This window comes from Euleptes europaea, chromosome 7 (assembly GCF_029931775.1).
Source record: "Euleptes europaea isolate rEulEur1 chromosome 7, rEulEur1.hap1, whole genome shotgun sequence".
NCBI lineage: Eukaryota > Metazoa > Chordata > Lepidosauria > Squamata > Sphaerodactylidae > Euleptes > Euleptes europaea.
Window position 1 is genome coordinate 100,203,745 of NC_079318.1, and position 23,092 is coordinate 100,226,836.

The 23,092-nt window shown below is 50.6% G+C and overlaps 2 protein-coding genes across 5 annotated transcripts in view; both read right to left on the reverse strand.

Annotated features, from left to right (window-relative positions):
* The window catches only part of TARS2 (threonyl-tRNA synthetase 2, mitochondrial), a 46,368-nt gene extending 39,573 nt beyond the window's left edge, over positions 1-6,795 (reverse strand). Inside the window, exon 1 of the mRNA XM_056853550.1 lies at positions 6,673-6,795. Coding sequence (XP_056709528.1) covers positions 6,673-6,795 — 123 coding nt within the window. The remainder of the gene's footprint in view (positions 1-6,672) is intronic.
* A 5,614-nt stretch (positions 6,796-12,409) lies between these two features.
* RPRD2 (regulation of nuclear pre-mRNA domain containing 2) overlaps positions 12,410-23,092 on the reverse strand; it is a 55,085-nt gene continuing 44,402 nt past the window's right edge. For 2 of the 4 annotated variants that reach the window (XM_056852884.1, XM_056852883.1), the window contains 5 exons: positions 22,452-22,627; positions 20,366-20,651; positions 18,908-19,201; positions 17,471-17,674; positions 12,410-15,193 (listed from right to left, as the gene is read on the reverse strand). In XM_056852884.1, the coding sequence (XP_056708862.1) occupies positions 12,453-15,193; positions 17,471-17,674; positions 18,908-19,201; positions 20,366-20,651; positions 22,452-22,627 (3,701 nt within the window). In that variant the 3' untranslated portion in view covers positions 12,410-12,452. The remainder of the gene's footprint in view (positions 15,194-17,470; positions 17,675-18,907; positions 19,202-20,365; positions 20,652-22,451; positions 22,628-23,092) is intronic. The other 2 variants (XM_056852887.1, XM_056852885.1) reach the window with 1 other exon arrangement.

The window sequence follows — 23,092 nt, forward strand, 5'->3', positions numbered from 1 at the left end:
GAAAGAGAGGCTGCTGCTTGCGGAGGCCCGTTCGGTCGGAAGGGGGCGCGTGCGTGTGCAAAGTGCCGTCGAGCCGCAGCCGGCCCCCGGCGACCCCTTTGGGGGTTTTCACGGCCGGACGCTACTGGTTCCCAACCAGGGGTCCGCGGGAACTAAACTGAGGTCCGCGAAACAAAGTTCTAAACCCATGATAAATTAATATTTTCAATTAAAGGTTCTCTGTTATAAAAATATGTACTCAAATATTATTCCGAGTTTAATGTTTAACAAACCCATGATAAATTAATATTTTCAATTAAAGGTTCTCCGTTATGAAAATATATATTCGAATGTTATTCCGAGTTTAATGTTTAACGAACAGTTATGATTAAAGTTTATTTTCAAATTCTCGGAATTTTTGTTTTGAACCTTGGGGTCCCTGCGCCGAACAAAAAAGTCCTAGTGGCCCCTGGTCAAAAAAAGGGTTGGGAACCACTGCCTAACGGAGGTGGGCTGCCAGGGCCTTCCTCTGCACAGCAGCCCTGGTCTTCCTTGGTGGTCTCCCCTCCAAAGACTAAGCAGGGCTGACCCTGCTTCGCTGACGAGATCAGGCTAGCCTGGCCCATCCAGATCAGAAGGGACCGAGTGCCAAAAGCAAGCGGGGGAAGGAACCGGCTTCAGGTGCTGCTTAAAACGATGCTCATCCTCTAGCCTCATCTAAAAACACGCACCGCTCTATCCTGAAACCTCGAAGTGAGACCACGAGCACCCTGGCCCTACGGCAGCTCAGCAGTGTCTGGTCTCCTCCGACTGGAGAAGCTCCCCACAAAGGCCCTTCCCAGACCGCAGAGGGTGGATGGCCAAGAATACCACGCTCTCCCCGTGCCGGCTGGCTAACAAGGGCAATTGGTTCTTGTAGGTTGTCCGGGCTGTGTGACCGTGGTCTTGGAATTAAGGGCAACTCCTTCCAGCCCGAAGGCTCAACGGAGAGAGAAAAGAGAGAAGACCGGCTCTGAGCCAAGGAGAACACAAATGCTGTGGGAGAGGCGGCTCTAGGTTGAGAAGCACCCAGCTAGCGCAGTGGGTTTGCCAGGAGAATCATGCACAACAGCTAGGGCTGCCAACCTCCAGGTACCAGCTGGAGATCTCCTGCAATTACAACTGATCTCGGGCTGACAGAGATCAGTCCCCCTGGAGAAAATGGCCGCTTTGACCATTGGACTCTACAGCATTGAAGGCTCTCACCTCCTCAAACCCCACCCCAAAATCCTCCTGCCGGTGACAAAGCAGTACCTGCTCTAGAGCAAGGGTGCCAAACATAAGGCCTGAGGACTGGATCCGGCCCACGAACCAGCTAAGGCGGCTCCCCACCCTTAATGTGGGCTGGCGAGGCATGGCCCAGCCCAACCAAGTGACATTTATGTCATATATACAATTGATTTGATACCCCTGCTCCAGAGGCCCAACAACAGGGCCGAGAGGCCGCGGCCCTGGGAAAAGTCAGCCCCGAGCACAACACGGGAACCAGGATGAGTGGAGCAGCCCAACCAGGGGAGGGCTTTCTCTGCTTCTAGACTTCACAGAGCCCCACAGAAACCGGTGGGCTGTGGGTCAGCGATAAGAGCCTCTGCTTGGCATGCAGAAGGTCCCAGGTTCAATCCCCGGCATCTCCAGTTGAAAGGACCAAACAGTAGGTGATGGGAAAGACTTCTGAGACCCTGGAAAGCTGCTGCCAGTCTGAGTAGACAATACTGGCCTTGATGGACTGAAGGCCTGATTCTGTATAAGGCAGCTACATGTGTGTTCAAGGTACCACACAGTGGCTGTCACAGGTGGCAGATTTTGGGGACTGGCACCCTCCCACCCAGACTCCATCTACTTGGGGGTCATTCTCTTCACTCCAAGAGTTCTGCCTCCAGAGTGGTCAACTCTTGAGAGGGGAAGGAATTTCATGAGCACTCAAGAAGCACAATCGGTCACGCGTGTCTTTCTGAGCCCTTTTTAAAGAGGGCTAGGGTAGCGAAGAGTAAAAGGGGACAATCCCTTCTGGGGTTGGTGGCGCGCAGGCGAGGCAGGCCAAGGGATAGGCCGCCGCTGTTGAACCACTCCCTCTGCCAATGGGTAGGGCCCCTTTTCCAGGGATGCCAGATGCGCACAATCTCTCCACAGCCAAAACCAAGGGGGCTCGCTGCCACACCTGCCGCTATCTTGGCCCAGAGGCCCAGGATGTCAGATGGGCATAGCTCTCTGCATCCACTGCAGATGCTAGCGCGGGCATGGGTTCCTTGGCAGGGGTGGGGAAACTATGGCGCTTAAGCCTAAATTGCGCTTGTAGCAAAGAGCCAGCCTAGAGCAGCCACTGAAGTACAGCTCAGATCTGGACCCCCTGCTCAATGCCCCCCTTTGCATCACACAGAAGGGCTGGTTCCTAACTAGTTGGAGAGGTCACGGGATGTTTTGAGTGTGCAAATGAGCACACGACACTCTTTCCCCAATCCATCGGCCTGGTTGTCCTCTGTCCTCCCCCACCCCTTCCTGGGACGCTCATTCCCATGGCCCCTTCCTGGGCTACTTTTCAACCAATCATGCCCTTCCCGAGAACTGAACAGCTCAAGCCAACGGTCAACAACCTGGCAAACCACATTACGCGACAGGTTAGCAATACACCGTATCCATTCCCGAACAAAAACGGAAGGCTACACGGGGACACCCTCTGCGCTTTCCTGGCAAGGTCACGCCAAGTGATTGGTAACAGGCCTCTCTTTGCCTTTGACCCCTAGAGGCCCATTTTGCTCGGTCTCACCATTGAAAAGCCCCTCAGCAAAGGGACTAAATCATGTTCTCCACATACCAAGCCTCATTGCTTGACCAATTCCATTCCCTGCTGGCTGCTTGTGTCCCAGAGCCAGCCTGGCGCATTCCCACAAGGCCCATCAGCAGAAGGAAAGTGGGCAGGCAAGGCTGGGCCAACACCTCCCAGTAAGTTCCCATCAGCACCTGGAAGGGATCAGGGCCTTTTCAGCAGTGTGCCAAATTTTCTGGGGCAGGTTCATTAGGCAGGCAGAAAGGTATTTCGCAAAAAGCACACACTCTTTTTCATTGGTAGCCGGGAAGATGATGGGAGGCCTCTTGAACCAGTCTGGCTGCGCTAAAATATTGTGGTGGTTTTTAAGAGATAAATTGTTTTGATTTTGCCTTTGGGCTGAAGCCCTGAACTGCTCTGAGTGACCAGAGCTGAGGACAAGAAAACCCCAGGCCAGCAGGAGCCAAGACAGATTAGGAAATTGGCAAAGCAAAAGGCAAAAGGTGAGGGGCTGCTGGCACCCCAGGTTGGCCAAGTTGAATGCTGATTTTTGGGCACAAGATGGGTCAAGACACCAGCAGAGCCTTAAAAACTAACAAATCTAGTGTAGCTTATTAATGGCACTAAATGAAGAACAATGAACACATATTAAGCTGCCTTATACTGAATCAGACCCTGGGTCCATCCAAGGCAGTATTGCCTACTCTGACTGGCAGCGGCTCTCCAGGGTCTCAGGCTGAGGTCTTTCACATCACCTACTTGCCTAGTCCCTTTACCTGAAGATGCCGGGGATTGAACCTGGGACCTGCTGCATGCCAAGCAGATGCTCTACCACTGAGCCAGGGTTTCAGGCAGGGGTCTTTCACATCACCTACTTGCCCAGTCCCTTTAACTGGAGATGCCGGGCATTGAACCAGGGGCCTTCTGCATGCCAAGCAGATGGATGGTTGCCTGGCCTTACTAACCCAGGCCGAGCCTGTTCCATGCCTGCCAGTCCTGCGCCTCATCATCTCAAGCCAAATGGAGGGTATGTTCTTGAAGGCGAAGCAGAGTACGTCTGTGCCCTACGGAATTCCAAAGCGCTCCATTTCTATCCGCCCCCTGCCTTTTAAGATCTCCATGAAGTAACTGGACCCTGGCACTTAAGGGAACGCATGAAGAAAAGTTGATTTTTATATGCCAACTTTCTCTACCACTTAAGGGAGAATCAAACTGGCTTACAATCCCCTTCCTTTCCCTACAACCGACACCCTGTGGGGTAGGTGGGGTTGAGTGTGACTGGCCCAGGGTCACCCAGCTGGCTTTGTGTGTGTAGGAGTGGGGAAACAAATCCAGTTCACCAGATTAGCCTCTGCCGCTCATGTGGAGGAGCAGGGAATCAAACCTGGTTCTCCAGATCAGACGCCACCACTCCAAACCACCGCTCTCATCCACTACACCACGCTGGCTCTCCTACATGGTTAATATGCTGATGACTCAGCTCCTGGTCTTCTCCTCCTCTAAATCAGAAGAGACAGCTGAGGTGTGGAATTCACTGTCAGCCTGTGGCGACCAGTACGACGAGAATTAATAAACTCAAGGTCTAGGAAAGTAGTCCCAGGATGGGCTAACAGCAGTCGGATAGCCCAGACTAGTCCAATCTCACCAGTGCTTGGCTGCTTAGAAAGTTTGGCCATTCTGAATACTTGGACGGGAGACCACCAAGTCTCGGGTTTTATGTACAGCAAGGCAATGCCACACCGCCTATGTCCATCTCTTGCCTTGAAACCCCCACGGGGTCAGCACCGGCACCCAACAAGCCTTTTGTGGAACGTGGGCAGGACCAATTGGGGCTTTTGATTTGCCATTGGACATCTAATTCACTCTGCAGATGTTTAAAAAGTTGCTTCAGCGGCAGCACAAGGATCTTCGCTGCATGGCTGAAGATACTTTCAAACAGCGTGTTCATTTCAAAAAGTGTTCCTTTTTACAAAGTTTCTGGCTTAGAATTGTTAAGAGTTATTAGAGTGGTACACCACTCTTTATCACTGTGGTGCGTGGCAGCCATTTTGTGACCACCTATGAGAATCCCAAAGATACTTGGAGGCTCAAAAAAGGTTGGGACTCTCAGTCTATAGACAACATGGGAGAGGCTGTTTGGCTGTGGGCTAACCACTCTTGTTGCAGCTGGGGGAGCGCTTCCTTGGAAGGAGCAGCCCTGTAGTTTGGAGGTACTTTCAGCTCTAGCATGGCCTTTGGCAGTTCCTGTGAGGCTGCTGTAGCCCATGGTGCCTTTTGCCTAGTTCTGCTGGCATGTCCGCCACACCCTTCCCTGGAAACTTCAACTGGTTCAAACTTCAGCATTTGGGGTTTGATGGGAGTTTCCCATGACCTCCACACTGGAGCAGTGTTTAAACGACTGCATTCATTTCCACCGTGCTTCCGCAGACAGCTCAAGGTGCCGGCTTTTAACTGGTTTGGGCTGGGGCAACGACAGACCTCTTGCTCCCAGGGAGTCCTGCCTGCACCTCCGGGTCTCCGACAGAGGCCTTGCTCTGGACACCTGTGGCAGTTGGAGTCCAGTGGTCTCTCGGGACAGGGCCTTCCCCAAATACAAAATAGCCTTTGTTTCACCGGGCAGCCACTGGATCTATTTGATGCTAGGTGAAGCCATTTGCCCAGCTGGTTTTTCCTTAGCTCACTGGTTCCCAAAGTGGGCCGTACCACCCCCTGGGGGGCAGTGAGATTACCTAGGGGGGCACTAAGAGGCAAGGGGGCACAGGGGGGCACTAGAGGTGGGCCCCTTCAACTGTGTTGTTCATTAATTTACAATAGATCAAGCTATGGCACCATGCTGGCAAATTTGGTGGAAACTATCAGAACTTCCCCCAAGACTTTGAAGAACTGGTACCACTGGGTCAAGTTCATCAGTTTGGTTGAATAAATTTCAACTTAAAAGTTCTAATTTGATTTTGAATAGATTATTGTTATGAAATTTTACTGTTCAAAATAAGGGTTTGCACGACTCTCTAAAGAAGATGAGAGTCGTGCAAACCCTTATTTTGAATCATGCTTTTTATAGGATAGGGTAGGGGGCGCGGGGGTTGAGTTTGTGGAACCAAGGGGGCAGCGGCCCGAAAAATTTGGGAAACCCTGCCTTAAGTATTGAGCAGTACCAACTCCAGGAATGGGAAACCTGGAGCACTACTTGCTCAAAAGAGCTTGGAGCTTCTGCGGCCCCCGTCTTCCAGCAACTTCATTACAATCCCCCCATTGAGCTGGGCAGGCAGGTCACTGTTTATAACACTCCAAAGACTTCAGTAGAAAACAACCAGAGTCATAAGAACCTAAGAAAGGCCCTGCTGGATCAGGCCAAGGCCCATCAAGCTCAGCAGTCTGTTCACACAGGGGCCAACCAGGTGCCTCTAGGACGCCCATAAACAAGACGACTGCAGCACCATCCTGCCTGTGTTCCAAAGCACCTAATGTAACAGGCCTGCTCACATGAAGCTGCGTTTACTGAATCAGACCTTTGGTCCATCGAAGTCAGTATTGTCCACTCAGACTGGCAGCAGCTCTCCAGGGTCTCAGGCTGAAGTCTTTCCCATCACCTACTTGCCTAGTCCCTTTAACTGGAGATGCCGGGGATTGAACCTGGGACCTTCTGCATGCCAAAAAGATGCTGTACCACTGAGCCACGGCCCCTCCTCTGATCCTGGAGAGAATAGGGATGCATCATGACTAGTATCCATTTTGACTAGTAGCCATGAGTACCCCTCTCCTCCATGAACATGTCCACTCCCCTCTTAAAGCCTTCCAAGTTGGCAGCCATCACCAAATCCTGGGGCAGGGAGTTCCACAGTTTAACTATGCGTTGTGTGAAGAAATCCAGTAGCATCGTAACGACTAACAAAATTTCCGGCGGGGGATGAGCTTTCACGAGTCACAGCCCCCTTCTCCAGATACTTCTTCAATGACGTCAGAGTGTTCAACAGGCGCATGACTCGGTCCCGTGGCAAAGCCGGCCTCTGCATCGGCGCTCTCCTCCCTCCCAAACCGGTAAGGAAGCACATTCTCCGACTCTCACAAGGGGAGGAGCCTAAGAACATGCAAAGGGGCACGCACACACATATTCCTTTGCCAAGAGAAGGGTTGGAACCAAGTAACCGCAGCTATGAATGGGCTACGTACAACACACTCGAGTCTTCAGGCAGCATCTGAAAATGTGAAAAAAGTCCAATCAAATCACAACGGTGAGGGCTCGGGATTTTTTCAGGAGCGGTGGTAGTGGAAGAAGAACGAAGCTAAATCAGCAGCTTGGCGACGGACGCAAAAACTAAATTTAGTGCGGGAACCGGCTCCGTTTCACACAGAAGGGCGAGCTGAGGGCCAGCGCGGCAGGATTGCTTTCATGCAGGCCGCTGCTGAAACCTGGCCATGCTCAAGAAAAGAAACACAAGGCCAGGCCCACAACACTCGGAAATTGTGAACTTTCCCTAGACAGCATGTAAGACAGCAGGGGGGAAGCTCTATCTCACCCCACCCCAGGGAATTCCCTTCATACAAGAACACTTCAGAATCTGTGCTTGCTGGGGAGAAACAGAACAGCAGTAGCCAGGAAGGCTGTCTTGGTGATTTCAGGTTGGGTCTTGCCTGTCAGCTTCCAGAAGTTGAAGAAGAAGGGTTGGTTTTTATATGCCGACTTTCTCTACCATTTAAGGAAGAATCAAACCGGATTACAATCAACAACAGACACCCTGTGAGGTAGGTGAGGCTGACAGAGCTGTGACTTGCCCAAGATCACCCAGATGGTTTCACGCGTAGGAGCAGGGAAGCAAATGCAGTTCACCAGATTAGCATCCACCACTAGGGCTGCCAACCTCCAGGTGCTAGCTGGAGATCTGCTATTTCAACAGATCTCCAGCCGACAGAGGTCAGTTCCCCTGGAGAAAATGGCTGCTTTGGCCATTGGACCCTATGGCATTGAAGTCCCTCTGCTCCCCAAACCCCGCCCTCCTCGGGCTCCAAAAACCTCTCGCTGGTGGCGAAGAGAGACCTGGCAACCCTATCCACCCCTCATGTGGAAGGGTGGGGAATCAAACCCAGTTCTCCAGATCAAGAGACCACCGCTCCAAATCACCGCTCTTAACCCACTACACCACGCTAGCTCTCGACTCCTCCCAGGAGGAGTCCAACGCTAGGAGGAGACGGTGCCTTGTGGTCTGAGCTCCACTGGCACACAAACAGCAAGCCCCCCCAGCTCTTAGCTCCGGGTTCAGGAGCCCAAGGGGCAGAGGCCAAAGGGCTGGCCCCCAGGCTCCCTTAAAAAAAAACAACCAGTTTTTCTGAAAAGGATGCTGTACTCTTTTCCAGGAGAACCGCTCCGCTAACAGCTGTGGCAGTGGTGGAAGGTACTCACTGGATGCGACCCATGGGCAACAATTGACAAAACATTTCAACTTTGTTTGGAATTCTCAGATATAGCTTTTTTTTTTTTTAAGGGAGGAAATGTGCAGTTACATTTAAGTAAAAAATTACAAGTGTATTCAATTACCACACACTGCACATAAATGCATACGTACAACCCACTCACACAAGGCACTTGTGAAAGGTTCTCTCTCCTGGGAATCCGTGTGACAAAAAAGAAAACAGTGTTAGGCAAACTGGCCCGAGCTTCTGTCTCTCCTATAAAAGGAGGCAACACCGAGTCAAGAACACTTTATTAGCATACAATACAAAAATAAGAGGGGGATAAGGAGGGCAGGTTAGGAGGATCTCTGAAAAACCCCGTCACTTCGTTTGGGGTTTACTTGGGAACAGGTGCTGCTCCTGGACCGCTTTTCCCCACATACAGATTGTGAATCCTTGAGAGGAACAGTCAGGCATCTCAAGCACATTGTTGCAGGGCAGGGGCGCGTCTTGGCGGCTGGGATCGCGGTTCTCATGTCGGCTGGCTCCCTCCAGGATGCGCGCCCCCTGACGTCCTGCCCTTCGGCAGCCAAAGCCCCAGCGGTCGTCCTACATTGCAAAGCCAGGGAGGAATATCTGGCTCTGCTCTTCATAGCCGTGATCTTACACCTACTTCACACTTAAAAGAGGGCGATATTTACAAGAAGAATATGCAAAACAGTCAAAACTAGTTATTTTATTAGATGTACTTTTTTACAGTCCAGAGACCGTCTGCGGCTTTTGCTGTGTTGTCGACTTTCAAGCATCTCCTACTCTCTCCTTTCCCCACAAAACACTTTTGAGAATATCAAGCCAACAAAGACCCAAGCGAGCGCTTTTGAACAGGCACACAAAAAAAGCAGCACACCAATTATTTACAGGGTTTTCAAAACAGCCCTCCCCATTGCTGCCGCCGCCCCCAAACTTTGGAACCGTTGCCTTAACACAGCTGCTCACTTTGCACAGGGAGCCAGGACAGCGCTGGGTGATAGTTTTCCCCAACCCAAATGTCACCCGTCAGGCCAAGAACCTGCTGCCTAGAATGTCACCGGCAGGACCAAGAGCGGCAATAACCCCCGCAAGCCTCCCCACCTTCAACCAGCTAACCTTTTCCCTTCAGTGGCCGAGATGCACATTTAGTGGGAGCTGCTATGGAAGATACACTTTGATCACTCTGGCAAAGCCACACGCCTTCCGTTTGCGGCGGGATCCCTTCCGACCGTACCTAGGTGGTTCCCAGAATAGCAAAGAAGCAGGCTGGTACCTTCCTTCCCTCTGAGGAAATTCTGCCCTTTCACGAGAGAGACTAACGCTTTCCTTAAAAAATACGTGTTTATTTTTTTTCCCTTATCAGGTGAAATACAAAAAAAAGTAACAGCAAAGCCGAGGGAAAGAAAAAAAAACCAAGACAGAAAAAAAAGACTTCCTGTCCAACAACCTTTTTACACGTATGTACATCATCACCAGCAGCTCTTATCAGCACTTTAAAGTAAAAAGCACAAAATCCAGAATTAAAAAGAGAGACAGGGAGCTTTACCATTAAAATATATTGCCTTTTTTTACAAGGAAGGTTTTCTCGTCTGTCCTTTTTCCTGCGGGAACGCCCTCTGATTGCTAAGAAGCCGTTTCCTATCGCAACACAATGTTAGAAGCAGCTCTCAGGCAGTTTGAAATAACTGCGTTTTTTTTTTCCAACTTACTGAAACTGCCCACTAAGAGAAAGAAGGAATTAAAAAAGAAAATTCACATTCTATGGAGGGAGGGGGATAGAGAACCCAAAAACTTTTGTGTTCTGAAGTCTGTCTTAAAAACAGGTTGTGTTTTTTTTCTTCTTCTTTTAAAAAAAAGTAATTCTGACTTGGGGCACGATCGGCTGCTAAGATGCCCTGTGCCAAAGCCCCGAGGAAATCACCCCCCCCTGTGTGCACAGCACCTAGTGACTCCCACAGGAGAACCTCCAGCAGCCCGATTGTGCCCTTGGGGAAACAGACAGCATGGTCTGAACATTTTCTTTCTGAAATAAACCCCAAATTTGTAAGATGAACAGTTAAGAACGCTAGCAGGTTGCAAAAGTCATGTCGTTCGGAAAAAAATACGGGGCTACCACAAACTAGCCCTCCCACTGGCGGTTCCCGCAGCGTGGAGAACGAGCACCTTTGCTCTTGGAGGTGGGGGGTCAAGATTGGGACAACAGCGCTCTGACCTCAGGTTGCCTCTGCTGCCCCCCCAAGACACCCCCCTGCCCCCAGATTTTTTATTTGGGCAAGGCTGCTGTGCTCTTAAAACTCTCCCAGAGCAGCAATTCCCAGGCATCCTGCGGAGAGCTCAGAAGAACAAACCCTACTTGGGTTGGGATCTTGAAGTCAGCATCTGCCCTCCCTGCGCTTCCGGGTGAGTTTCCCATCATCCTCCCCAGCTTGGCATTTCATTTTCTTGTCTCCGCTCAACTTTGGATTGAGTTTTTGTTGCTCACTTCAACCCAGGATGGAAAAGAACTCAACCGTCACTTATGGGACACAGGATCCCCCACAGACTGTGTGGGTGGCCTGCCAAGATGCTCTCTCCTGCATTTGCACAGGAATTTTTTTTAGCCTCAGTGGTCTAATATTTCGTCTTCTGGAAGTCTGGGAAAAGGTTAATTAAGACATATTTGTAAACCCAGGACATCTGAATTTCTCTCAATCTATAAATCTCTGAACTACGAAAAAAGAAACGTGCGTGCACACACACACAAACAATCTAAGGGGGTATTCCTCTTCCAAACACATAAACGGCAGAACGGAATGCAACTTGCCTGTTGCCTAAAAGATTTTCTTTTTAAAAAATTAACTATTAACAAAAACCCACTTTTTCAAACAGAAGTAGTCTATGCCTACAGCTGTGTACAGAGAAGGGAATGGGGGGCGGGAGAGAGAGAGGGAGGGAGAATATATTTGGTGCCATTCTTAACCTGCCGGCAGCTTAGCTTGCAAGACAAAGAAAAAGCAAAAGAAAGGGAGCATGCTGGCGCCAGAGCAGCGTGGTGAAGAGATGCCACCCAGCTCCACTGTTTGGGCCTCACGGGAGATGCAAACGAACTAAGCCAAGAAGGTTGCGCAAGCGCACAAATGCACATCTGGCCAGTCGAGACCAAAGGATGCTTCTCCCAAGCTTCCTTTTTTAGAAAGCAGGCAAGAACTGCCACGTGCGCGACAAGGAACAGACCTCTGCAAAGAGTAGCCGGCAAAGAAAGCTTTTAGTTGGGGACTCTGTTTAGAATTACGATCGGCAGGCCCTGTATTCCCAAACTGGCCCACCAGTACCCCTGTGCAAGAGGACAGAAAATAAGCACTTTGGCTAGAATCAAGGAGGAACCACGGAAAGAGAGGAAGGAAGAAACAGGCCACCACCACCACCCTGCCCGGCCCCTTCAAACCACAGCGAGCTATCAGCCTAGCAACTGCAGCCAAGAGGGCAGAAAACAGACTCCCCCCCTCCGCCCCGATGTTCCACCTGAGCCTGGCTGACCAGACAGCCAGTCCACTTGCAGATTGCGGGCAGATCACAGGCTGACGTTAAGCTACTCTAGCCAAGCTGAGAAACACAGGAGAACTTTAAAGAACCAAAAGGGGCTGCAAAAAAGAAAGGAAAGAATTAGCATGCAAAGATGGGCAGCCCTTTCTCTTTTTCTTCCAGGGGGGAGTTGACCCCCGAAAGACTCCAACCGGCACCAAAGAAAGGCCAAGGAGAAAAATAAGCACAAGCCGACGGAAAGGAGGAGATGGAGCCCCCGGGGTGCCAAAAGACAGACTTGGAAATGGGTGACCCTTGCCGGGAAAAAGGTGGGCTCTAAAAATCTTAGAACTTGGACCTCCCCTCACCTGTCTTTGCCGGATTCCTCCCTGGCTCCCCACCTCTCTCGGGGAGCTCCACTTTGGGGAACTGACTAATAAAAACAAATCCCATGGTTGATTAATTATTTGTAGCTACCAAAAGTTTTTTTTTATTATTTCAACAACAATCGTAAGATTAGTTTTTAAATTATTTTGCAGCACCCCTAGGTTTTAGAGAAACAACTAACCCTCCCCAAGAAACCAACAGAACAATATATATATATTTATATATATATATAGGTAGATATATGTTGTAGCACAGAACATACCTTAATTCAGAACCAAAAAAGTTGTGGGGCCCTTTGGGGTGGGGGAAATGAAATGAAAGCACTACTTCCATTGCTCTCTAGAAAGTTCCGGAACACCTTCATTCAGTACCTGGGAGGGAAGAAGGGGCGTTTTGGTGCGAAGAAGGGAGGGCCCCGGGCGAACGGAGGCCGGGGCCTCTTTAGGCTGTTAAAGGGGTCTCTATTTAAGAACGACTCCCTGGGTCTAAAGTCTGGCCGCTGGTTCCTGACCCCCAGCCCGCCTCGGTTTGTGTTGTCCCTGTGAGAGAGGACAGAGGATCCGACATTGAGGGCGGGCCCCAGAGGATCTCTTGCCAGGGTGGGCAGGCCCACTACGTTCTCTCGAGCTCGACTAAGGGACTGAGCGCCATGGTCGCGCTGAGACGGGGCGGCTTGGTCCCGGGGCGCTCCGGACTGGACGCTAAAATGCTCTTTCATGGTTCCTTGATGCACTGCACCCAGATCCTTGGCAAACGGGACCCCATGTTCCGCAGCGAGGGGAGGTGCAGGAAACGGGAGGCCGAGGTCCCCAGGAGGGGGCGGAGGGGTGGAGAAGGGGACGCTGGGGTGTTCCCCGGGGAGAGGAGGGGGCGGCTGGTTAGGAAATGGGACTCCCCCGCGTTCTAAAGAAGGAGGCGGGGGAGGAGGAACACCACGAGGCAAGGCGAGCGGGGACGGTGCATCTTTTGAGAAAGGGCTAGCGTGATCCACTGACGGCATGCGCGGAGGAGGGACTGAGTGATCCCTCGGGAAAAGGCTGCTGAGATCCTTCGGTGGAAGTGACGGAGGCCCTGCAGGGGGTGGCCCCATCTGGTCCCTCGGGAAGGAAGTCCCGCGCTCTAAGGGAGGCGGCCCGAGGGGTGGCGGCACGTGTCGATCGAAGGAAGTGCTGAAGCTGTTGGCTCTGAAGCTGTTGAGGCTCTCTTGAAACGGCGGCCCGCGGTCTTTGTACTGGTTCTGAAAGCCGGACACCCCGCTGCCGGCGCCCAAGGTGGGCATCTCCGTTGCGCTCGAAGGCCCGTTGTCAAAGGAGCTCCCGGTGCTGCTTAGCTCAAACCACCCTGCCCTGCCAGTTTCGCGCCCGTGTCCTCGGCTTCCTTTCCCAAGAACTCTTATGGACTCTACCGTCTGAATGGGCTCCCCCGACATCCCCCTGTTGGATGCGTTGTGGTAACCTAAGGTTTCTATGGGGGCGCCCTTCTCTTCCGTGCTATCAGGCAAATCTAAGCACGAGGACGAGACCCTGGTCTCGATCCGGTAATGCTCCTCCTGCTGCTGCTGCTCTCCTGCAGAAATGGCAGCCTGGCCGAGACTAGAACCATCGCCAGACCCCCCCTTCGAGACCTGGCCAAAAAGCTTGTTATCCTCAGAGGGCTTTCGAGATGCATTTTTGAGCATGTTCTTAAACTCGATGGTTGAGGTGGCAGAGATGGAAGACGCTACAGCTTTGTCCACGCTGGAGGTGGGGGGTCTGCTAGCCGAGGTCAAGAGGGCATTCTGGGGAGAGAAGAGCGAGGATCTGTGCGGAACCAAATGAGGGGAATCCGGATACTGTTTCTGCGACAGGCCGGAGTGTGGCATCGATTTGGACAAGCTGTTGTGATTGGAGTCTGGGCTGAAAAAGGCATCGTTCTTACTTGGCGTAGGGGATGCATCTGAACCAGAGTCGTTCCCCCGTAAATTGTAACTCCCGTACATTCCAGGAGAGGACAATGGATCGCAGCTTTCACTCTGGTCATGAAGAGATCTCACAGACTGAGGAAAAGAGGATTTTATGCCAAATCCAGAGGGTCTTTGACCGTACCCAGACAGAACCGGCTGGTACTCTGCGGAATCAGCAAGTTTACCAGATTTCAGGATAGATTTTGACGGTTGCTTCTCCAAATTGACCAAAGCAGAGGGTGGAGGGCCAGAATAATCGAAGTCACGGTAATCTTCATCCTCCTGGAAGGAAGTGTCAGGGTAGAACTTCTCCTGAGGGGAGTCCATTAAGGAGGAAGGCAATTCCATACTGTCAGAGGACTGTTTGTACATGCTGGCTGGAGAATCCCTACTCATCCCAAAAGACCTGTACACAGAATTAGACAGCTCCTGAGGATAGCTGTCCTCTCTGCTCTGAAGAGGTGATCTCGTGCTACTAGGCGTAGAAGAGCCTGGACTTATTATCTTTGAGAGCAGGGACAGAGTGTCGACGTTGCTGGATGAGGGTTTGTCCATCATCTCGTCTTGAGTAGGTGTTCCGCTCCGCTCGTCCCGAACGGGAGTACCATCTATGCTGTCCATCGAAGTGCTTGTGGGCCCCCGATTGAAATCCGAGGACGAAGAGTGGCTCTCGGGTGGCATGCTGGACCCCAGGCTACTTAAAATCGGGATATTCAGATTCAAGCCACTGAAGCCAGGGTTGCCCTTGAGGAAATTGTGTATCTTCATTTCCAGGCTAGGAGAAGTGGGCTCGGACTCCACTTTCGTCTCTGAAATTTCGGAAGACTGGCTTAGCGGGTTCTCCGCTGGCTGAAGGGAAGGACTGCCAGCCTGGGAGCTGGCGAAGCCCAAGGTGTTGGCAGGGGGTTTAAAACTGGAACTGGAAAGCCCTGCACTATGCCCAAGGGGAGCCTTGTTGACAGATGTGGAAGAAACCTCAGAAGAAGAAGAATTGGGAGAATAAGCAAACCCCGGCGGCATAAAAGGCTGAGAGTTGGAAGAAACGTTTCTCCCTTTCGTGCAAGGGGCCGTTGTGGTGGCGGGGGATGCAGTGGTGCTCTGAGTCGCCATCTCGCTTGGCTGGGCATTGTTGCCAGCAACGCTCTGGAGGAATGAAGACAAGCCTGGGGGAGGGAAAAGAAACATTTCATTGACTTAAAACATTTGCCTCCTACCTTTTCACCAACTCAATTTTAGCTACAGAATAAAAATCAAGGCAATTATTTCCAAGCAGGAATGAGCTTTGGAAACCTCCCGCCATGCACTAATTTCGTTAGCGTTCTTAAACTGCTCTGCGTATATTCGAGGGCCGGGAATCGTACCGTGACTTTGTTGACACAACACCATATTTCTCCAGCCACAGTCCTGCTGATTTAAACCAGGTATTCCTTGTGCATGGGTATTTGCAGAATGCGGCTCGAATTCTGTGCCAGAATCAGCCCCACCCCCTTCAAAACAGGAGATTAATTTGTTTCAGAGGGTAGTTGTGCCGGTCTGCAGAAGAAGAGCTAAATTAAAAGTCCAGGAACTCCTTCGAGATAACAAGATTTTCGGGGAAACTTTCAAGATTCAAAGTTGACAAAGGGAATTTTAACACTCGAAAGCTCATACCCGAAAATCTTGTTGGTCTCAAAGATGCTTGCTACTAAACTCGAATCAAGGTTAAGTTGAGGGACTTTAAAGAAACGCAGAGGCTACAAACTGGGGCACGTGGTGGTTCCTGCCTCAAGCACTGCGCTGGAAGTGAAACGGATAAAGCCACTAGCTGGTATCACAAAGAATCATAGAGTTGGGCCACACAGGCCATCTAGTCCAACTATCTGCTTAATACAAGATCAGCCTAGAGCATCCCTGACAAGTGCTTGTCCAGCCCCTGCTTAAAGTCTGCCAGGGAGGGGGAGCTCACCACCTTCCCCAGTAGCTGATTCCACTGTCGAACAACTATTACTGTAAAAAACTTTCCCTAATATCCAGCTGGTACCTTTCCACCCACAATTTAAACCCATTATTGCAAGTCCTGTCCTCTGCTGCCAACAGGAACAGCTCCCTGCCTTCCTCTAAGTGACAGCCCTTCAGATACTTCAAGAGAGCCATCCTGCCCCCCCTCAACCTCCCCTTCTCTAGACTGAACATTCCCAAGTCCCTCAGCCTTTCCTCACAGGGCTTGGTCTCCAGGCCAGCGATCATCCTCGTTGCTATCCTCTGCACCTGCTCCATTCTGTCCACATCCTTTTTGAAGTGAGGCCTCCAGAAATGCACACAATACTCCAGGTGCGGCCTGACCAATGCAGTGTACAGTAGGACTATGACATCTTGTGATTTGGATGTTATGCCTCTGTTGAAGCACCCCAAGATTGCATTAGCATTTTTTGTCACTGCATCACACTGGCTGCTCCTATTTAACTTACAATCCACCTGTACCCCAAGATCCTGTTCACACACACTGCTGCCCAAAAGTGTATCCTCCATCCAGTATGCATGTCCCTAATTTCTGTTACCCAGATGTAGAACTTGGCACTAATCCTTGTTGAATTGCATCCTGTTCACATCCACCCACTTTTCCAGTGTTCAGATCTTGTTGAATTCTATCTCTGTCTTCTGGTGGGTTCGCTGCTCCTCCCAATTTGGAAAGAACACAGCTGCACAGAGGAGGGGCGCTTTCAACCCCAACACAACTGGGTATCCCCTTGCAAGTCGCCCAACCCCTGGAATAACCTTTCTGGGGGCTGAAAGGGCTTGACAGGCAGGAGGTGAGCAGGGGGGAATCTGCATCATTCTACTGACGCTTCGGGGGATATCTCTTAGGGTGGGGAGAAATATCCCTCGTTTCCCCCAGCAGAGCTGGAGCAAGACCTACTGCCGTGCATCCATTTCTTGTGCCTTTTACTTAACTGCCCTCCTGGCTTATTGAGGAGTTGGGTCTGGAAAGCTGCTGTGGCCCCATCGGTCCCTGAATCAACAGCCAATGTGAACATTAAAAAAAATCTACCACCCCAATAAATTAGAATGACAACAGTCAATTTATCTTAACAACAGGTAAAATATCTCTTGGGACTCCAAAGGTGCTACTGCTGTGTTGTGACACGTCCCTTTTTTTATTGGATGGTTTTCATTTTTTCCATCATCTTTGATTCTATTGTTACCCTGCTTTGCCTACCTGGAACACCCCAATAGGATTTGTTGGGGGGATGGGCAGTCTCTCTAGAAAGGGTTGATACTTATGAAACAGTAGAAAAGACCAGACAGGTAAACCCCCAATGACCTGGTCCGCTTTCATCTTCAGACTTTTCTCCAGGAATATTGTTGTTTTTTTAAAATCAAAACTGGTAGATTTCACCAGAACTCCTGGCCAATGCCGTCAGGCCTAAAGCCATCCAAACCCAGCTGAGCAATGTATTTACCTTGCAGTGTTGGCGTTGCCTGGGTCTGGGTTTTAGAGAGCACGGACAGAATGCTCTCCGGGGTTATTTCCACTTTGGAGAGGATGTTTGCCAGGGGGTTTGGAGGTGCAGACTGGGTGCCCCCCAGCGGCGCTTTCAAGCCTCCCGTCAGCGTCGTTGGACTTGTCGGGGTACCCGGAGAAGGCCTTGAGGCAGGGCTGACCCCTGGGGAAGAAAATGTTTCATCGCTCAAGCATTCGTACAGGAAGGTGGAGAGGAGGGGCTCAACCACTCAAGAGAGCTTACAGCTGATTACAAAAACCACATGCTTTTGGGAGATACAAAGAGACTGAGGATTGGGCCCAGAATGGAATTAAGAAGGCATTCCTGACACACAGACCCAGACAAAAGTTGCTGAAGATATTCCTCCCTGTGCTGAAGAGATGGAGGCCACGTCTGTGTACGCCCCCCCCCCGGGGGGGCACTCCCTTGCTCTTTCCAAGCTAACATGACAACGTGGCTTACCCATATGCTCAGAGCTTAAAAACCCATTTAAGCATATTTTAAAGAGCAAAACAGAAAACGGCAGGTTTCAAACGCAGGGAATTTGCTGTGATTGTGTTGAAGTGCAAAAAACCCACAGAAGTGGGACAGGGCAAAGAATTGGATTCCTCAAGAATTCGAGCTCTCTCTCTTTCGTTAAACTCCAAGTTGGGGAAGGGACATGGGGCTCAGTGAAAGCTTCTGCTTTGCACGCACAAGGTCCCAGGTTCAGTACCCAGCATCTCCATTTAAAAAAGGACCAGGCAGCGGGTGATGTGAAAGATCTTCTCCACCTGAGGCCCTGGAGAGCCGCTGCCAGTCTGAGTAGACAATACTGACCTTGCCGCACTAATGGTCTGATTCAGTATAAGGCAGCTTCGTGTATGTGTTCATGTGTGCTAGTCCTCATGATTGCACAGGTTAAGTTTGAAAGCATATAGACAAAGCCTTCTGGCAGCACAGCTATGCTCCCCTTTCTCCTCCCATGACCAGCAAGGCCAGAATAAGGTATGTAAAATAGTAAAAAGCAGCAGAAACCATGTGAAGGGAGATAATATGCAGATTTGCACAATATTCACTGGACTGGAGATCTAAAGCTGATGCTCCAGATTGCAAAGTTCCACATGGGCAAAGTACTGGATCCCGCAATCTGTTGTGCTAATGGTGGGAACCAGAAATGACCGGGGGGGGGGGGGCTCTTCTTTTGTCCAAGGAAGGCTCCTCGCAGAGAGGGAAAGAACTGCCATTGGTAGAACAGATCTGCAGGATCCAACCTGCTGGACTTGATCTGGCCCAGCATGGCTTGTCTTATGTTTTTAACCCTAGAGCAGCTCTCCCGCATGCAAGAATGGTGCCCTCCATAGCCGGTTTACGGAAGCACGTGCCAAGCTCCTCTGGATTAGGCCCCACGCTCACCTGTGTTCTTCATCACGGAAGTCAGGCTGCTCAGAATGGAGCTGATCTTTGCCAGGTCCACGTTGGCGAGGTTGGGCAGAGCCAGCGCTGGAGATGGAGGAAGGGGTGCTGGGTTGGCCGGCTTTGGCGTCGGAGGGGTGGCGGGGGCCGGAGCAACAGCTGTCGCCCCTGCCGTAGCGGCTACCACCCCTCCCGCCGCCGACACTGCAGCGGCAGGAGATGCTTTCGGGACGCTGTCGGTCATCTTGGGGGCAGCTGGCGCCAAAGCATCCGGCTTCTCCTCTCTCTCTTCCACTAGTTCAGGGGAGAGGAGACGGTTTAGTTGACATGATGGGGCTCCTTCCCATTGTCTCGCATGAGGCTGCTCCTCACTTCACTTTATTTATGCCCCACATTCTCCCCGATGGAGACCCCAAAGTAGCTTCATTCTCCTCTCCTCTGTTTTTATCCTTGCAATAATCCTTTGAGGTAGGTTAGGATGAGAATGCTCCAGAAGAGTTGGTTTTTATATGCTGACATTCTCTACCACTTAAGGAAGAATCAAACCGGCTTACGATCACCTTCCCTTCCCCTCCCCACAACAGACACCCTGTGAGGTAGGTGAGGCTGAGAGAGTTCGGACAGAACTGTGACCAGCCCAAGGTCACTCAGCTGGCTTCATGTGGAGGAGTGGGGAAACCAACCCAATTCACCAGATTAGCCTCCGCCGCTCCAAACCACTACACCACGCTGGCAACTGGCTCAAGGTCACCCAGCAAGATTCTATGGCAAGAGTTGGAATTCGAACCGAGTTCTCCCAGATCCTAGTCTGAAACGCTAACCACTGCACCACACTGTCTCTGGGATGGGGGGGAAGGAACTCCAGGGCCAGGGGCATCCTTGGAGACAAGCGAGTTGCATATTTTTCTCCATAGGACATCTGGGTTTTGCCTGGGTACTTTGAAGAGGGGGGTGGAAGGAAACTTTTCCTGGGGGCTCAGTGTGGCTCTAGGCAGTCCTGGCCCCAGAATGTAGAATCATAAGAGTGGGAAGGGGCCATACAGGTCATCTAGTCCAACCCCCTGCTTAATAAAGGATCAGCCTAGAGCATCCCTGACAAGTGCTTGTCTGGCCTCTGCTTGAAGACTGCCAGTGAGGGGGAGCTCACCACCTCCCTAGGCAGATGATTCCACTGTTGAACAACTCTTATTGTAAAAAATCCCCCCCCCAATATCTAGCCAGTATCTTTCAGCCCGCAATTTAAACTCATTATTGCGGGTTCTATCCTCTGCTGGTCCCTTCCAACTCTATGATTCTAACATGGGGAGGACTTTGTTTCTGCAAGCCCCCCACCCACCCTACAAGAAGTATAACTATTTGGCTGAATGACTGAACTACCCAACAAGGGCCTTGGGGAGGTAGAGCCAAACGACGGATCTGAGATCAGGGCTGAGCGGTGCCTCTCGCTGGCAAACATACCGATAATCTTTGGGGCGTCCTCCTCCATGTCAGACAGCTCCATGTCCTCGACGTCGCGGTTGTCTGTTGCAGGCTCTGGAGAAGGCGACTTTTTCCTTTCTGCCTGGGGCGACGGAGTGGGGTTCTCTTCCCCCATCCCCTGGAAGGGAGACTCCGAGCCTGTTGGGGATGGAGCGTCCATGCTTGGCGATGGGACCGGAGACTCTTCGGGGTCAGGGAGGGTCGCCTTCAACTGATCCAGTTTCTTCTTGAGGTTGTTCACTCTATTGGCAAACGTTTTGTAAGCCTAATCGGGGAAGGGTGGCGGTGGAAGAGAACACAGAAGGTAAGAAGCATTATGAACACTGCAAAAAAAGCTCTTCTGACAGGCTCAAAGTATTTGTGGAGTCTCATCTCTCAGATGTGTGCGTGTGTGTGTTGATTGGCTCTTTTGACTTTTAGCTGCGAGGGATGGACTTTGCTTCTGAGTCTATTTATTAGGACTGATGTTTTTCTAGGTATGGTTGCTTTCATTATGGCAAGTTGCCTTGGGTGTTTTTTTTTATGGAAAGGCTGGAGAGAAATTCACTATATTCAGGCCTCTATATTCTGAATGTAGACAAAGGCCTGGCCTCTTCGTCGCTCCTACTGGATTTAGGTTTTGATATCCCGCTTTGCTCTTTCCTTAAGGAGTCTCAAACCAGTTTACAATCACATTCCTTTCCACTCTTCACAACAAACACCTTGTGAGGTAGGCGAGACTAAGAAATCTGAGAGAACTGTGACTGGCCCAAGGTCACCCAGCAGGCTTCGTGTGGAGGAGTGGGGAATTGAACCCGGTTCTCCAGATTAGAGTCTGCTGTTCTTAACCACTACACCATGCTGGCTCTCACTGGACCACGCCATCTTGTTGAGATATATTTGGAGGCAGAAGTAGGTATTGGGGGATGAGAGCCAGCGTGGTATAGTGGTTAAGAGCGGTGGATTCTAATCTGGAGAATTGGGTTTGATTCCCCACTCCACCACACAAAGCCTGCTGGGTGACTGTGGGCCAGTCCCAGTTCTCTATGCACTCTCTCAGCCCCACCTACCTCACAAGGTGTCTGTTGTGGGGAAGGGAAGGTGATTGTAAGATGGTTTGAGACTCCCTAAAGGTAGAGAAAACCAGGGTATAAAAACCAACTCTTCTTTTTCTTCTTCATGTGCTCTGAACTGGTTAAAACCATTCTTCCCAGACTGGACTCAAAGGGTTACCGTTGGAGACCAATTGTCATCAGTGTGAGTCCTATCCTGTGCGGTTCCACAATCCTACTCCTCACACTATTTGGCCTCCATGTATAGCTCTTAGGAGAGATCATTTGCTGTTTTGGGGTTGGCTGTTAACACTTCTGCTTCAGTTCAGATTTCTGCACTCCCAATCCTATTGCATTCTTTATCGGATGTCCCATCCTGTTGATTATACCCTGCCCAACCCCAATCCCTTAATTTATTCTATTTTATGGGGGGGGGGGCTTGGACTGCCTGCAGCCCCTGCTGTGGTCCATATGTCACAATCAAGTGCACCATCTGAGACACGTTGTTCTTTCGTTTATTGTTTTTATGGGGCAGGTTTCAATAACTGCTTTAATAAGTTTTTATTATATAATCTAGGCTAATGTGTGAGCCGCCCTGAGCCTGGCTTTTCTGGGGAGGGTGGGATGTAAGCTTAATAAAATAAATATATATATATATTGACTTAACAGTGTGCAATCTGCCTGGAGTCTCAGAAAGAAAGACAGACTATACACAACACAAATAAATAAAATAAGGAAATAAAGCAGGCTTGTTTGGGTGTCTTGCCCAAGGCCAATCAGACCCTCTACCAAACGCCCTGGCAGGGAAAAGAGGCTACATTGAAATGCTTCATTTCCTCCTTTGAAAGTCTATCCACGAGCCACAAGCGACTGATACAGGCCAGGGCTGAATGGGCACGCTGGCCAGGGCAAGCGAATTCCACATTTTAATCACTTGTTGTGTAAAGACATGTTTCCTTTTGTCCTTGCTTTGCAACACGGTGGTTCTGGCAATTTAGCAGATACCTCGAGCAGCGAGACACCCTCGTACTTACATTCGCAACCACCTTGACCTCCTTGTACTGCGCTTCGTAAAATATCCCCGCGTTCTCCAGCACTTCTGTCAATGAAGGGCTGCTCTTCACTTGCTTGTCTAAGCTGTTCACAAATTCTTCTAGCTTTGCGCTCGCTTCCTCAAACTCCTTGGAGAACTTCTTTCCCCCTGTCTTGTCTGAAAAGGAAAAGACGTGGCATTTACTCAAAAGGATGACAACCCCCCCTTAAAATATTTTATAGATGCAAAAAAAAAAAAAAGCATTATTGGACATAACTGTAACTTATATGTAAATGTAAGACACCCTCCTTTTTGATGGCATACCTGTGGGGGGAAACCTAGTCTTGCTTTTCAGTACTCTATGGGGGGAGGGGCCATGAAACAAGATCTAAATCCCTGCAAATTACCAGCGACATGAACCTGAAAAGCTGTCAAGGTAGAAATTCAGGCTCCGGTGATCCACATCAGCCAAGAGGCCACAGGAAATGCCTTCAAATCCCAGTCCTTTTTTCCCAGTTAGAAATAGAAGCTCTCAAAGGTTGCTGAGAAGCTGGCCAAGCCCTACTTCAAATGGCGCGGAAGGGCCCACTCCAAAAGCAGCCCTGGCACAGGGGTTTCCCAGAAGATACAGTGGACACATGT